At 52.3% G+C, this 16,109-nt stretch overlaps 2 protein-coding genes across 3 annotated transcripts; one reads left to right on the top strand and one right to left on the bottom strand.

Annotated features, from left to right (window-relative positions):
- The first annotated feature begins 590 nt into the window (after positions 1-590).
- Positions 591-2,422, top strand: LOC122379824. Its single transcript, XM_043362358.1, has 2 exons — positions 591-926; positions 1,503-2,422. Exons 1-2 carry the CDS (start codon positions 770-772, stop codon positions 1,979-1,981), a joined length of 636 nt encoding a protein of 211 aa, XP_043218293.1. The 5' UTR covers positions 591-769; the 3' UTR covers positions 1,982-2,422.
- Positions 2,423-2,726: 304 nt separating this feature from the next.
- On the bottom strand, positions 2,727-14,401 carry LOC122379823. Of its 2 annotated transcripts, XM_043362357.1 has the most exons (6): positions 14,005-14,150; positions 7,411-7,540; positions 6,973-7,016; positions 6,285-6,912; positions 3,938-4,039; positions 2,727-3,626 (listed from the first exon to the last, which is right to left on the bottom strand). In XM_043362357.1, the coding sequence occupies exons 1-6, from the start codon at positions 14,058-14,060 to the stop codon at positions 3,537-3,539; spliced, it is 1,050 nt and encodes a 349-aa protein (XP_043218292.1). In that variant the 5' UTR covers positions 14,061-14,150; the 3' UTR covers positions 2,727-3,536. The 2 variants fall into 2 exon arrangements, with proteins under 2 accessions (XP_043218292.1, XP_043218291.1); XM_043362356.1 differs by having other exon boundaries at positions 6,285-7,016; positions 14,005-14,401.
- Positions 14,402-16,109: the final 1,708 nt, after the last annotated feature.

The raw sequence follows: 16,109 nt of genomic DNA on the forward strand, positions 1-16,109 counted from the left end.
CGCCTTTGGGTACACAAGCGAATGAATTGATGGACGTATGCCCGTGCTATTGCCTATTGCCTTCCAAGTGTATTGATCACAGAAAAGCAGGTTGGTCAATGGTCAGTAAGTCGAGGCTTTTGTAGCCTTAGTCAAGGCCTACACACTTCACGCATATGTTGCATTCTCAATCCTTATCCCCTTGCGATATCTACAAGAATAACGAAGCTAACACCAATCCTTCACGATAGTTTTACATCCGTAAGAAGTTACTTCAGAGAATATCACAGATTGGTCAAAAAGAAGGTGTAGAAAAGAGTTCTCTGTAGTGCGCGAGACGTAAAAAACTACGGTCAATTAACGCATATTCTAGCACCCGTTTCCACCGCTATTGGATATGTTCCTGGTACGTATCGTAATACTTGACAAGTATATGGATTTTGTGCGTTGCCCTATAAACAGAGCTCCAATGCTTTTGTTTCTTTCACGTCCCTTTGAGCTGCAGTGTTTACCCTCATTACCTTTTACAACAGGTTCGGTTGGGTCCGAGGTGCTATAGAGGTATGACCTTGGCTGCGCCCACGGTGGGCCGGCGTGGCTACTCGAGGTTTCGACGCGTCGGTCATGGGCCGCTGGTCTGTTTGTGCGGTATGTTGGCACGCCGTTGCACAATGCACGCGGCGCGCGCCGGGTACAATGCAGGGCGGACACGGGTGGGCGCCGGACAGCCTGACGTCATAGTTGTCCGGACAGCCGGCGGACACAGGCCGGACAGGGCAGACAAACGAACATGGCAACGGTTACACAGAAAGACTGCCGGCAATCGATGGTCGCTCAGTGGTGCTCACGGAGGCGGCAGCGGCGCCGCACCGTCCGATCAGCAGCCATGGTCTCCTCGGCAGCTCTGCTGATCGCCGCCGCCGCCCTCACCGTGGTCACCTGTGCCGGTAGGTTACACCATACCCGCGGGAGCCAGGGATGTCGGCTACTGGTTAGATGTCAGGTGGCAAATAAGTCAAATTTGAAGTGTTTAAATTTTACACAAATTGCTCCAAAATTTGTATTTTGATTTTGAATAACCTGACAATATACTCAAATGGTGCATGAAATAATGAGCCTGAGATGGCGTGATTCATAGGACGTCTAAATCACGGTCCCGGAGCAGGTTAACTCATCCACTCGAAAAGGGAGACAAGAATCAATGGGAGCTTACTAAACAGATTCTTCAGGTTCAAAAAAGTTCAGGATTTACAAATTCACATTAAGTAGTTCACGGTTCGATATCGATCTGAAAGTCCGTGAGGAAGCAGCTCGACCTTAGCATCCAACAAGGGCTTTGAGGCTTCATCACTGGTATGTTGTTTGATATCTCATTTCAAATCGGCGTATCTCCAACCTGTTCAGATATTTCGGTGCTCGTTGTGGTGTTTATCTTTGTGATTGCGGCTGGTTTGAGGGATAATGTATTATGCAATGGATAAGACTCCGGTGGATGCCAAGTTCAGCCGGTGTCGTCATTACAGGTCCGGTCGACGGTCAGTCCCCGCCGCATCTCTACGGATCGGTCCGGTCTCCGGCGGACGGGCCCGCAACAGACACCGAGCGGGCCGGCCGCCGAGTCCCGCGCGCCATCGACGACATCTACGAACTGGAGATATTCGAGTACGAGATCGAGACGTCCGAGTCGCCGGGAGTCAGCACACAGGTCACCACCGTCGGAGGAGCGGAGTCGACCACCGGGCCGGCGAGTCTGACCACCTCTGACTCACTGACGACTCCATCAGACACCCTGACGACCGCGTCAGACTCCCTGACGACATCCGACTCGCTGACCACTCCACCCGCCACGGTCAGGGCCACGCCGACCCAGACCCTGACCGCTACAGAGTCCGGTCACCTGGTCGATCAGTCCGACGGGAAATCGGCCGGCTTTGCGACAGGACCAGCCGCCATTGTGATGGCTACCGCCCTGCTAGCGCTTATCCTCGGCATAACGCATTAGCATAACGCCGCCAGCAAACCAGGGTATTTTTGATGGGCAACAAGCTTCAAGGTGTAGGCTAAGGAGGCAGAGGCTTTCCATGGTGGCCTCATTTATTGTTTCATTTTGATTTCATTCTCAGTCTCATGGACAATGCCCATTTTTGTTTTGTCCGGCTTTCAAGTGCCTCTCCGTTATATCTCTTCGTAAATAATATGGGTGGTTGAAGCATTGTGTCTGTTCCAGTCGCACTTCCTAACACCTCTAAACTCCTCCAAGGGCAAGATAGAGGAGGTTGGAGCAGGGCCCTCTTTGGCATTGTAGGGGTTAGAGATGCCACTGGAACAGGGAAGCAATCTTGGAGGAGTTTTTAGAGGTGTTAGGAAGTGCGACTGGAACAGACCCATTAAGTGCCTGTTTGTACGAAGAAATATTGGTAATAAATGAATCCTTCCCGTTGTATTTTCTCGGGGAATGAGGAAATAAGTAGTAACTTTGTCCGAGATGGTTTGCCATCTCTTTTACACAGTGTATCGCACGACTAATCCAAAAAGGTGTTAGTCTAGATGACGACATGGACACATGTGGAACTAATGGAAACATGTTCCCGTCAGTCCGAATTCCAATGCTGATTGACGAAAGTTTTCGAAATGGTTACTCTCCTTAAACGGAAGTGATAAAAATGTGGAGACTGACGAATGTCTTCGGGCAACGGCCAAGTTTTGACGAGAGTGCACTGCAGTCCCGGTATCAATAAAACGACACATTTTTCAGCACTGACGTGTATTGAAAACACGTCCGAATGATATTGGTCCGGCGATCACAATGTGACTTTTCACCAGCCGAACCACAGTGCAGCACAGCAGAAATGGTAGGTAGGCATCTTCAGATAAAAAGGTAAATGGTGTTCAGAGTCAGTGTGAAGCAAGGGCCGTTCCGGCATATAAACACAAGAAAAAATAACGAAACTTCCCCTATAAATGTTTGAGCTTCCCTTGGCAGCAGTCCAAGCACTCCATAACTTGCAAGTTGCTATAGTCAAAGCTAAGTGCACAAGCACATGAAACTGTACGAGTCACCCAAACAAATTGCCTCATAAGTCTTAAAACGTCCGGTGGTCACGACGAATTTTCACGGCAAATATAACAATGAAACATACTCTCTAATCTACCCAACAACAGCTATCATTCGTCAGGTATCCGACAGCGAAATGCTTTGTTTTGAGAGAAGCTCCCGATATCCCTGGGACTCAGATCAGAATTCAGCAGCTGATACTGGTGATGGCGATGGCTAACGCAAACCGTACAACGGGCCAGGCCAGCGGCTGATATCACCGTCTCAGAGGGTCGGGACAGCGGAAAACCTCATCCGTACTAGCGGGCCAGGGCAACGGGTATCTATCGCCGTTTTATCGGGACGGAACAGCGGATATTCCCATCCCAGCTCGTGTTACCGTACAGGCAGGCCAGGACAGCAGATGTCGCTATCTTTGCTCGACAAGGACAACAGATATTCCCACCCCAGCTGTGGATTGATTACCGTGAGCGGGCCGGAACAGCCGGGCTGTGTCCGTCTCTCACATCTCCCGCTGCGGTGGTGGGTGGAAGCGCCGGTTGAACTCTGCCTCTGAGAGGTGCAGCATCCGACAGCCGCTCGTAACGTGCTCCTGGAAACGGACACGGGCCAAGTCAGATGACGACCGGAACTCCAAATACACAGACCAATTAAAACTAGCGGCACGTAACTTCAATAACATTCACGTCTTTTATGTACTAGCTTATATCTTCCATACGAGGCCAGCTCAATTAAATGTTGAATTACACCAGCAATTATTTTGAGCTTGAAATATTGCATTGCCTTCATTGTAAAACCGATATGGTTTGTTTTCGCGCACATTTGCCCAAAACAGAGCGAGACGGGAAAGGTAAGGTCAGCACGGTAAAACACCACATGAGTAGCTCCCGCCGCACGGCTTACCCGGATGTCTCGGAATTTGACCGACACGCCGATGGGCATTTCGCGGCACAGTTCACACTGCCACTCGGACGTACGGTTACCGTTGGCGAGGCGCGGGTCGTTCTGAAACGAGCGGCATATGGAGACGGTGAGGTGAGCCGCGTCACACATCACAAACTAGCGGTCAGCAGAGGAGCAGAGAACACGGTCCGCCGATCGAGATGCCCTTCAGAAAATAAAGCACAAGAACAAAAATGAACGATTTTTTTGCAGTAGCTCTTTTTTAATGAAAAATTTAAAGAAAACTGGTCCCTGGGGCGTTCCACGACAAATCGACAAGTGCCCTGCACCCTCATATTTTATTTTTTGCTTAAAATTGGTCTAATGGGTTGTGATGGGCGGGGAAGCCAGCTGTGACAAGGATTTTTTTCTTCGAACAACAGTTTCCGAGATATAGCCTCGGGCAATTCCTGGAGGTCGCGCTGCAGCCCTATGTTTGGCGGCCTATAACTAAAAAACTATTGGTTTTCTACGATAAAAACTTTATATGGTTCAACTCACAATCAGCCAACAAACATTTTGGCCATCTCAGATTTTCAATTTTTGAAAATTTTGATCACGTGACCTTTTGACCTATTTTTCGAAGAGTGACCTTGATATTTTCCCCACTGAAAATTGCAATTTTGTCTGATGACGATTAAAGCCTTATCAATTGTCATTCATATGCGAAAATAAAAAAGTGGATATCGCCCTGCGTTGACCTCAGGTCAGGTCATTTTTATGACCTGTCCATTATTACGAGCGGGAGCGACAGCGAGATCTCGAGAATAAAGCAAGATAGCGACAAGCGGTAAACGGTGCAGGGTACACACGGATAAAGTCTATAATTTTTACTGAGGTCATTTTCAGGTCAGGTCAAAGATGACGTCACTGGAGCAATAAAAGGAAGTCAAAATTGCGGCACTACATATATATGAAGATTTCTCGAATCTTTCAAGTTATCCCAGCTAGGAACAAACTAATATCACCATCGTGATCCTCTCGTCGATCCGCATCGAAACATATGTATGTTGACCTCGAAAGGTCGAAAGGTCAAAAGTTGACCTTAGGTCACGTGACCTAAGGTCAACTTTTGACCTTTCGACCTTTCGAGGTCAACATACATATGTTTCGATGCGGATCGACGAGAGAATCACGATGGTGCTATTAGTTTGTTCCTAGCTGGGATAACTTGAAAGTTATTCGAGAAAAACTTCATATATATGTAGTGCCGCAATTTTACTTCCTTTTTGCTCCTGTGACGTCATCTTTGACCTGACCTAAAAATGACCTCAGTAAAAATTATAGACCTTATCCGTGTGTACCCTGCACCGTTTACCGCTTGTCGCTATCTTGCTTTATTCTCGACATCTCGCTGTCGCTCCCGCTCGTCACGTGACCTATGGTCAACTTTTGACCTTTTGACCTTTCGAGGTCAACATACACATGTTTCGATGCGGATCGACGAGAGGATCACGATGGTGCTATTGGTTTGTTCCTAGCTGGGATACCTTGAAAGTTATTCGAGAAAAACTTCATATATATGTAGTGCCGCAATTTTGACTTCCTTTTTGCTCCTGTGACCTCATCTTTGACTTGACCTGAAAATGACCTCAGTAAAAATTATAGACCTTATCCGTTTGTACCCTGCAACGTTTACCGCTTGTCTCTATCTTGCTTTATTCTCGAGATCTCGCTGTCGCTCCCGCTCGTAATAATGGACAGGTCATAAAATGACCTGACCTGAGGTCAACGCAGGGTGATATCCACTTTTTTTATTTTCGCATATGAATGACAATTGATAAGGCTTTAATCGTCATCAGACAAAATTGCATCTTTCAGTGGGGAAAATATCAAGGTCACTCTTCGAAAAATAGGTCAAAAGGTCACGTGATCAAAATTTTCAAAAATTGAAAATCAGAGATAGCCAAAATGTTTGCTGGCTGATTGTGAGTTGAACCATATAAAGTTTTTATCGTAGAAAACCGATGGTTTCTGAGTTATAGGCCGCCAAACATAGGGCTGCAGCGCGACCTCCAGGAATTGCCCGAGGCTATATCTCAGAAACCGTTGTTCGGAGAAAAAAATCCTTGCCACAGCTGGCTTCCCCGCCCATCACAACCCCTTACACCAGTTTTCAACGAAAAATAAAATATGAGGGTGCAAATTTAATCTTTTATTTGTCGATTTGTCGTGGAACGCCCCCCCCCTTTGATCAACACAAATCACAGAAAAAAAAACGAGCAAAAACTAACATAATGTAGTGACAAACATCAAAACTTATGCCTTGGAGCGTTTCACAGCGAAGGTTCACGCCGTAGCGACTGACCTCTCCCGGCAGGAGCAGCTCGTCGTCCATGTTGTGCGTCAGCACGTGGTTCCGGTACGCGTGCGGCGTGGCGTGGCGGGTCCGGCACAGCGGACACGTCAGCTTCCGCTGCATGTGGTGCTGCTTGCTCAGGTGGGCCTTCAGCTCAGTCGAGTAGCCCACGGTAAGGCCGCAAAAGCCGCACGTGTTTGCCAGGCCGGCGTGCACGTGGTTCAGCACGAGCGCGCGCTCCACGTGCTCCTGACACTGCCGGCAGAAGTGGTGTTCGACGAACTCGCTCTGGTGGTCGGCGCGCAGCTGCTCGGCCTGCTGGAGCAGCGACTGCAGCAGCGGCTGGCCGATGCCGGCCTGTCGACAGGCGGCCGTGTCCAGCGGCGCCGGCGACACGGCCGCCGCCTCCTGGCGCAGCCGGTCGAACAGCTCCTGGTACTGCGGCAGCCGCAGCACCTCGTACGACAGCGCCGAGTTGTCCAGCTGGTAGAGCTGGCTGCGGCCCGGCTCCGGCTCGCCGCCGCCGCCGCCGTAGCTGGCTGCCTCGCTCAGCAGACGCTCCACCAGCTCGTCGGGCAGGTCTTCCAGGGTGAGTCGGCCGATCGCCTCCAGACGCTGCTCCAGGGTGGCGCCGGCCGGCGGCTCGGGCGGCGGCGCGCGCGGACCGCCGGCCGGCCGGCGCCGCTCCAGACCGGCCTCGCGCTCCAGGGAGAACACGTGCAGCTCGTCCAGACCGCACCGCTGCCGACGGACGGTCACCGGTCAGCAATGGTCAGCAACAGTCAGCAACGGTCAGCAAAAACCTGGGTGTCATGGTCCATGAACCTATTACAATGTCGATGGACACTGCCAATGGGTAAAAACCACATGAGCCACTACTTACATGTGTGTCCTCTTTTAAAAAGGACTCAAGTATGCCACAAAGAAAAAGTTGAACAAAGCAAAAAAAGTCCAAGTATAACCATTGGACATTGACTATTAGGTACATCAGTACTATCCAAAAATCATGAAAATAAGGCTAAATGATGAGCATTCTGCTCATCATTCAGCCAGAATACATAAGAGCACTACAATTTGTCACAGGATTCATTTCAGAGACACAAAAAACAGTCCAGAAAATCACCAAGGGTCTTACCTTAGCCACTTCAATGACACATCTGCCATGGCGACTTTCTGCTGGCGTCCTCTGGTCACAGAGCAGCAGCTGATGATGACTAAGCAGTGAGACAGTGCCCAGTGTTAGGCCACAGCGGGGACATGTGTGCCTGCCAATCAGAGTTGATGACAAATTAATACCACTGGTCAAGTGTAACAAGTTGTTCTACAGCAGGAGCAGGATAATGGAAAAATGCAGTTTTCAATGTTCACAATTGCTTGAGACTCAAAAAAGCTGCCAAACAACAGAAGGTTCTGAAATCAGCTAAGATATTTTAAAACAGGCTCAACTAGCACTAAACCACAAAACCAAAGGCAACCTTCAACATCTAGTATCATTCATTGAACTGATAAGTTATCACTATAGCACAGTGCCACTCTGACTCAGTGACTGTTTTTAGCAGAATGCTACCAGTAAGGAATACTCAGGATGCATTTTTAGACTTCTCATTGGTAAATAAACATGAGAACTGTGCTGGTCAGCTAAAGAATGTCAAAATCAAGGCCATATAACCAAAATAGCTACATATACCTATGACAAATCCATACTACATAGGAAATACAGTTACTAAAAATTATCACTGAACAGACCAATCTTGTGGGCAAAATCAAAATACCCATTATCATTATTGAGACCACTCACTACAAACTTGACCTGAATCCTTTCACTGGCTTATACAACGTACAGAGTAAAAATGTAGCAGGTAGCCAGTTTTAATAGAAATTATTGCGAAAAAATGCATAAATCAATTCGGTATTAGTATATATTAGGTCCGAGTGGACAATTGTGACGCTGTTGATACAAATATGTAACAGCAAAAAATGTAGGTTTTAGGTTAGGTTAGGTTGTAGGTTTGTAGGTTTTAGGTTTTAGGTTGGTAGGTTTGTAGGTTAGGTTAGGTTAGGTTGTAGGTTTGTAGGTTGTAGGTTTGTAGGTTGTAGGTTGGTAGGTTGTTGGTAAATAGGTAAGGTTAGGTCAGGTTTGATTATGTTTTTCTTTTATTTCCATTTGATTCCTTCCTTGACCCTTGCCCCGGGTGGACGTGTTTTGGAGAGCTCTGGGTTTGCGTGACATTTTTCAAGCTGAAGCTTCAAGTTTTTGAAAGTGGATTCAAGACTGCTTAAGAAATAATATTTCTGGTTTAAGAATATTAGAAGACAGACAACATCTCTAAAATTTGGTAAATCATATTGAGCCTTTCAAATTAACCGTAAGGTGCGCGCATGAATCGGCGCGCAGCCATGCCAAGTAGTGGCAAGCCATTACTGTCTCAAGAGCGCCAAAAACAGAGAAGTGGATCTGAAGGAAGTCCAGTGATGATGCCAAGGCAGCATAACAAAAGGAATTTGAAATCGAAACCAAAGCTGGGGACAGGTAACGTCAAGGCCGGTAACGTGGCCAACACCCCACCTGCTGCCCCTGGAGCCGAGGTAAGCCAAAATGCTGACTCTGATGCCAGCCAGGGTGTTGTAAACTGTGATGCCACCATAGTTCAGGGAGAGAAGGATGGGGTAGGGAGCAAGAAGTTAGACCCCAAGGCGATCGCAGCTGGGGAGCCATCGATTTTTGATGATACCTCAGAGAGCGAATCTGAATCTGAGGGCACATCGCTCAATGTTCAGCCAAGTAAATTACGCAAGAAGCTCGGAGATGTACACAAGCTTGCAGATGAAGTTTACAGACCATTTGGTCCTCGTTCTAGGGCAGGGAGCACTGCTGACAGTGATGCTTCTTTCTGCAAGGGGGGCCCTACCAAGGAGTGTGGGGCAGTGGTAGGTGACAGTGAGGAAGCCCTTCAGTGTGACAGGTGTGACCAGTGGTTTCACTGCGCTTGCCAGGGGGTACCATCAGCCACATACAGAGTTGCTGGTTTGCACAAGGCCCTGTCTTGGCTGTGCTCATACTGTAAACCATTAATCCGCAGCCCCTCCAGTTGCTGCAAAACTGTGAAGGAGAAACTGAGGGAACTCGAGACAGCCATCCAAACGCAGCTGGATACGCTGATGAACGTACAGGAGTCTCACACAGAGAGACTGATCCAGGTAGCCAAGGAACACTCCGAAACACTTGAGAAAACACTGCAGCTCCATATGCAGGCACTGAAACAAACAAGCACCAAACAGGTCCAGATCCTGACGGAGCAGACCAACCTGAACAAAGCCATAGTGAGCAATCACAAGCTGCTAACCAAGGAACAAGAAAAACAGAAAGCTACATATGCAGACATTGTCAAAAGTCAGTGCCAGGAAGTCAAGAGGTCGCTTGAAATTACAATGGAGAAGCTCCCAAGCAGCTCTAAGCACAGTGGGCCCTCAGGGGCAACCAAGGAGGTTGCCAGCTTCCTGGATGCATTCATGGACAAGGAGAGGCGCAAGTGCAATATTGTGGTGCACAACCTCAGAGAGGCCGAGGGGGACACTCATGATGACAGGATGGCAGCTGACAGGGCTAGACTGGTAGCTTTGTTTAGGGAAACTCTCAGGCTGAAGGTCAGTATCACTAACTCATTCAGGGCTGGCAAATTCAACCCAGACAGGCCCAGACTTCTTATTGCCACTGTGGACTCTGAAACGACCAAGTGGGAGATCATCAAGCTGGCGCCACAGCTGAGAAATAACCCAGGATTCTCAAACATCTATGTAAACCCAGACAGAACAAAGGAAGAAAGGGAGCAAGGGAAAAAACTGCGGCAGGAGCTGGCCACCAGGAGAGCAAATGGTGAAGAAAACCTGGTGATTAGAAGGGGAAAGATCATCCCACTCGCTGGCCACCCTGCAGGTGCCACCCCTAGCCAGGGTCCGGTGGGCCCCGGGTCTCCTCTGCCGGCGGACGTTGGAAACCGGCGCGAGCTGGCGGACGGCGGTGCTGAAAACCGGCATGTACCGGCGGACAACGGTGCTGAAAACCGGCGTGTGCCGGCGGGCGGCGGTGCCGGGAGCCGGCGTGTGCCGGCGGGCGGCGGTGCTGGAAACCGGCGTGTGCCGTCGGAGAGCGATGCTGGAAACCGGCGTGTGCCGGCGGGCAGCGGTGCTGGCGGCCGGCGTGTGCCGTCGGAGAGCGAAGCTGGCAGCCGGCGTGTGCCGGCGGACAGCGATGATGGCGGCCGGCGTGTGCCGGCGGGCGGCGGCGCTGGGGACCGGCCTGTGCCGGCGGACGGCGGCGCTGGGGACCGGCGTGTGCTAGCTGACGGCGAAACCGCTGCCACCGACGGCGATCGGCAAACGCAACGGATATGACAATCACGTGGGAAACGAGCACTGTCGATCCTGTACACCAACGCCGACCAGTATTTAAACAAGCGTGATGATCTTTGTGCGCGGATAGCTGGGACGGAGCCTGACATCATGCTCATCGCAGAAGTTTTACCCAAAGTCCAGGTCTCCGCGGTGTCTGCTGTACGCCTTGCCATTCCTGGTTACAAAGTTTATTTAAGTTTCATTCCTGATGTTCTATGTTTAAGTACTGAAAGGCCCCGTGGCATCTGCATTTATGTTCGCGACTCCTTGCCCTGTTCCGAAGTTAAGTTTCTTGCCAGTCCTTTCCGCGAACAACTGTGGGTGAACATCCGTCTGGCAGGCAGCGACATTCTGTTGATTGGGTGCATATATAGGAGCCCATCCAGCCCACTGGAATCAACCAGCCAGCTGAGCCATCTGTTGGATCTCGTCGCCGCCTCAAGACCTTCACACCTGCTGATTACCGGCGACTTCAACGCTCCCGACATCGACTGGGCGGCTGAGGTATCAAGGGCACCAACTGGGCATTGGTCGCACGAGCTTCTAGAACTCTTTAGGGACCACTACCTCACTCAACACGTGCTGTCCCCAACGAGATACCGCCCCGGACAGACGCCGCACGTCCTGGACCTCGTGCTGACCAACGAGGAAGGCATGGTCCTCGACCTCCGCAGCCATCCGCCACTCGGCAGTAGCGACCACGTCGTCCTGACGTTCACCCTGCGGTGTTACGCTGAAGACGAGCAAGTGGCTACACTGAAACCGGCACTCCACCGCGGCGACTATGGGGCGATGGTCCAAATGGCGCGAGAGGCGACCTGGCCTGTCTCTGATGGCTGCACCGTTGACCAACACTACCGAGCGTTTCAAGAAGTCCTGGACGGCATCTGCGAGCGAGGCATCCCTAGGCAGCACCCAGGTGGCAGGAAGCGAAACCTGTACATGACGCGCGAGGCCCTGACGCTGCAGAACCGTAAGAAGAGAATGTGGAAGAGATACCTACTAACCCAAGATACCCTGGACTACTGCCGATTCTCTCGAACCAGGAACCAGTTGAAGGGACTGGTTAGACGTCTCCGCAGGAATTTTGAGCGGCAACTGGTGGAGAACCTGCCGGAAAACCCGAAGGCATTTTGGCGTTATGTGCACTCCCGCCTGACCACCAGAACAAGAGTGGACGACCTCGTGACTGAGAATGGGGATATGGCGTGCACGGACGCAGCTAAAGCCAGAGCTCTGGCGGAAGCTTACAGCAGTGTGTACTGCTGGGATGAAGACCCGGCTGACGTTCCAGCTATGAATCCCCAGTATGGAGGCCCAACGTTGGAGGAGCTGCGGGTGACGCCGGGGCAAGTGGAGGGCAAACTCCGCGACCTACGTCCGGCAGCATCACCAGGCCCTGACGCAGTCCATCCTAGGGTGTTGCGCGAGCTGGCTGCCCCCCTGTGTGGTCCCTTGACAGACCTCTTCAACCACTCCTTGGCAGACGGAAGAGTCCCAAGAGATTGGAAGCTAGGTCAAGTTGTCCCCATTTATAAAAAGGGACCTCGTAGCGATCCTTCCAATTACCGTCCCGTCAGCCTGACGTCCGTGACGGCGAAGGTGTTGGAGTCGCTCGTGCGTGACGCCCTGTTCGAGCACATGACACTGACAGGCCAGCTAACTGAATGCCAGCACGGGTTCCGCCCGGGGCGCTCCTGCGCAACGCAGCTTCTCAGCACACTCGAGGAGTGGACTTGGCTGATGGAGGAGGGCGAGCCGGTTGACGTCGCCTACTTGGACTTCCGACGCGCCTTCGATTCGGTGCCTCACCTGCGTCTTCTCCAGAAGCTCCACGACATGGGCGTTAGGGGACGCCTCCTCGAGTGGCTGCGCTCTTTCCTGACAGAGAGAAAGCAAAGGGTCACTGTCAACGGCAGCTTCTCGGACTGGGTCGCAGTCGGCAGCGGTATCCCGCAGGGCACAGTTTTGGGACCAGTGCTCTTCATCGCTTTTGTCAACGACCTACCTGGCTGCGTAGAGAGCGCATGCAAGCTCTTCGCTGATGATACGAAGGTGTACGTCGGAGCGGGCACCGAGATCGGCCGCAGAAGGCTCCAGCAGGATTTGGACGCCCTGGCGGCCTGGTCTCGGAAGTGGAAGCTGCCGTTTAACCCATCCAAGTGCACAATGCTTCACCTGGGCAGCCAAAACGTGCGGGCGAAGTACACGATCGAAGGCGCTGCATTGAAGACTGTCGACACGGAAAGAGACTTGGGAGTCCAGATGGACAGACTGCTTAAATTCAGGGAGCAAGCGGCGACCGCCATTGGCAAAGCCAACAGAACCCTCGGCCTGATCAAGCACAGCTTCGTCCACATCGACTCCAAGACACTTCCTCTGCTGTATAAGACAATGGTTCGCCCGCACCTAGAGTACTGCAATCAAGTATGGGGCCCGTTCAACACGACCGACGTGAGGCTGGTGGAGCGGGTTCAGCGACGGGCTACGCGCCTTGTCCCTGGACTTCGGCATCTGCCTTACGAAGAACGACTGAAGAGTCTTAAACTTCCCTCCCTCCAGTACCGCCGTCGACGCGGAGATATGATCACGATGTTCAACATCATGCACGGACGCTCCGGCCTGGACAAGGACGACTTCTTCTCGCCCGCCCCAAGTACACGCACCCGCGGCCACCGACTCAAGGTGGCCAAGAAGCCAGCGGTCAGCCGCGTCCGGCGCAACCACTTCGCCACCCGGGTTGTGTCGGACTGGAACGCCCTACCAGAAGAAGTTGTCTGCTCGCCATCGACAAATGTGTTCAAGAACCGGCTGGACAAGCACTGGATGAACTATGCCTTCATCGCTCCACAATAGATAAGACTGTTAATGCTACCCGAGCTCTCTACGACGGATCCACCGGGCAATCCTAGTGCCTTCAATGATCCCCAAATATCAGGTATCAGGTATCAGGTATTTCCAGGACATACAAGTATCATTTTTGGATTCAGGATGTCAAATTCTCTCAACTGGTTCTCTCACCTGGTAGGGTTCTCCTTGCCTAGCAGCCATAAGGATATGGTAGTAGACATGATGGGAACCCATGATCAAAGGACACGCCAGTTCACCAACAAACATTGCCCGTCGTCTGTCGCTGTGGTTTAACTGGATTTGATGTGTCCACTGGTAACATGTCTGTGTAGAACAATCACTGATTTCCTGATAATAAATGCTTTGCTTTTGCTTTTAACAAATAATGTAAGAATATGAAAACTTTATCTTTTAACAGTCACTCGGACTTAATGTATACTTTTACCATCAATTCCATCAATAATGTACGGCAATTACAATAGCTCACCCTTCAGAGGATTTCTGCACCACTGAAAGTATTTCAATCTCATCCTTTGATGACATGAAGAAGCCTTGAAATTATATTGAATAATCAAGGCATGCAGCCAATATTTTACCGCAATAATACAATTTTAGAAATAAATAAAATTACAAACAATGGGTAAAAATGTAAATGCACAGCCCAACACCTGTTCAGAAAACTCTGCTGACACTGCTCAATTTCTGCTGCCAAAACGTTGGACTTATCAGCCGACTAGCGAATTAGACAACTAAAAATTAGAAATAACCACGTCTTCATAGCTTTTTGCGGGTCTTTTCTGAGTCATAATTTCGGTACGGTGCCCTTCCAAGCGTTGAATGAAATCATTTTGCAAATTGCGAAGCGCCATTGTCTTGCAACATTCGCAGCATTCCGGGCAAAGAACACGAACATAGCGGAGTCCGATTTTTATTCCCGCGCGAAATTACAAACAGGGCAAAACTGGCCGTGCATATATCTTCACCGCTCATTCAATGATTCCAAGGCTAAACCAGTATAACGCCTTTTGGGGCGACTAACGGAGCGAGCATTAGGGTGGACCTTGCACGTGCGAAATTGCGAGGGGGTACTGTTCTATCGTGGTTCTGTCCTCGCCTCGCGTGTGTCGGCCGTGCGACTCCTGGGCAGAGAGCGGTACGGAATGGCACACTTCTGTATTAGTCCGACACACCCGGCACGGGACTCCCCCGTGCCGGCTCCCCGTCCAGACACATGCCCACGCGGCCAGGGCTCAGCGGCGACTCCCACACTTCCGGCCGCCGCGCCTGCCCACGCATGCGCGTCTCCGGCCGCCGCACCGGCCTAGCCACGGGCGGTCCCAGCCGCGGTCGGAGGGGGGACGGCTCAGGATACCACACCTCACCCCCCTTTACATAAACACAAATGACACTCACGTGGAGAACCAATGAAACGAAAACTGCTCACACAGAAAACAACTTCTTCCCGCCGCACAAACTCAATCGAGCGAGACCACTGCGCGCCGAACAGTGCCCATCAGCATAAAAAACTACACACCGCCACACAGACACTTCCGACTGCGAGCACCACCTCTGCGCGTCGAGCGGCGCGGAGTGCCCCGCTGCGCGCGGCGCCGTGGGCTGCCAGCCCGACCGGTCGGTCCGGCCTCCGCCTCCGACGCTAGTCCGTTGAGGTCTGGCTCACCAGCACTGGCTCCTCCGCCGCCCGCAGGCGCTCCGGTTCCGGCTCCTCCGTCTCCCGCCAGCTCGCCTCTGCAGTCCACTGTCGGCCCGATGGCTCCTGCTCCTCCGTCGTCCGTCAGCCTCCGGCTCGCCTCCACCGCCGTCCGCCCGCTCGGACAGTCCGACTCTCCCGTCGTCTGACGGCTCACCTCTGCCTCCGTCTGCTGACTCGTCGGCACCGGCTCCTCCGTCGTCCGCCGGCCCGTCTCCTCTGTCGGCTCCTCGGTCTCCGCCGCCGTCTGCCGACTCGACAGCTCAGTCTCCTCTGTCGTCTGACGGCTCGCCACTGTCGACGTCCGCCGACTCGGCCGCTCCGGCCCCTCAGTCTTCCACCGGCTCGTCTCTTCTGCCGTCTGCCGACTCGACAGTGTCCGGTCTTCCGTCTGCCGGCTCCCCGGATCCACCTCAGTCCGCCGGCTCCATTGGTCCGCCTCCGTCCGCCGGCTCCGCTGGTCCGTCTCCATCCGCCGGCTCCATTGGTCCGCCTCCGTCTGCCGGCTCCCCGGACCTGTCTCGGCCCACCGGCTCCACGGAACCACCTCCGCCCGCGTTCTCCCCGGATCCGCCTCGGCCCGTCGGCTCCCCCGATCCGCTGCCGTCCGCCGGCTCCCCGGATCCGCTGCGGTCCGCCGGCTCCACGGATTCACCTCCGTCCACCGGCTTCCCGGGTCCGTCGCCGCCCGCCGGCTCCACGGATTCACCTCCGTCCGCCGTCTTCCCAGCTTCGCCTCCTCACGGCCTTCGCCGGCCGGAGCGGTGCTGCCTGGCGCCACCAACTGGAGCTGGTCACAGTGGCGCGACCACAGACTGCCTCTGTCGGCATCCACCTCGTACGAGTCGGGTCCGGTCCGCGTCATAACCCGGCCGCGGACC

Source organism: Amphibalanus amphitrite, unplaced genomic scaffold, assembly GCF_019059575.1.
Source record: "Amphibalanus amphitrite isolate SeventyFive unplaced genomic scaffold, NRLGWU_Aamphi_draft 000084F_arrow, whole genome shotgun sequence".
NCBI classification, from domain to species: Eukaryota; Metazoa; Arthropoda; class Thecostraca; order Balanomorpha; family Balanidae; genus Amphibalanus; species Amphibalanus amphitrite.

Bases quoted from the DNA above. Each gene is read 5' to 3' on its own strand.
- LOC122379824 (XM_043362358.1), top strand. From the start codon at position 770: ATGGCAACGGTTACACAGAAAGACTGCCGGCAATCGATGGTCGCTCAG. The intron at 927-1,502 runs GTAGGTTACACC...TCGTCATTACAG, and splicing joins CACCGTGGTCACCTGTGCCG to GTCCGGTCGACGGTCAGTCC.
- LOC122379823 (XM_043362356.1), bottom strand. From the start codon at position 14,060: ATGTCATCAAAGGATGAGATTGAAATACTTTCAGTGGTGCAGAAATCC. The intron at 7,541-14,004 runs GTGAGCTATTGT...TCTGATTGGCAG, and splicing joins GTGCAGAAATCCTCTGAAGG to GCACACATGTCCCCGCTGTG. The intron at 7,017-7,410 runs GTAAGACCCTTG...GTCCGTCGGCAG, and splicing joins GTGTCATTGAAGTGGCTAAG to CGGTGCGGTCTGGACGAGCT.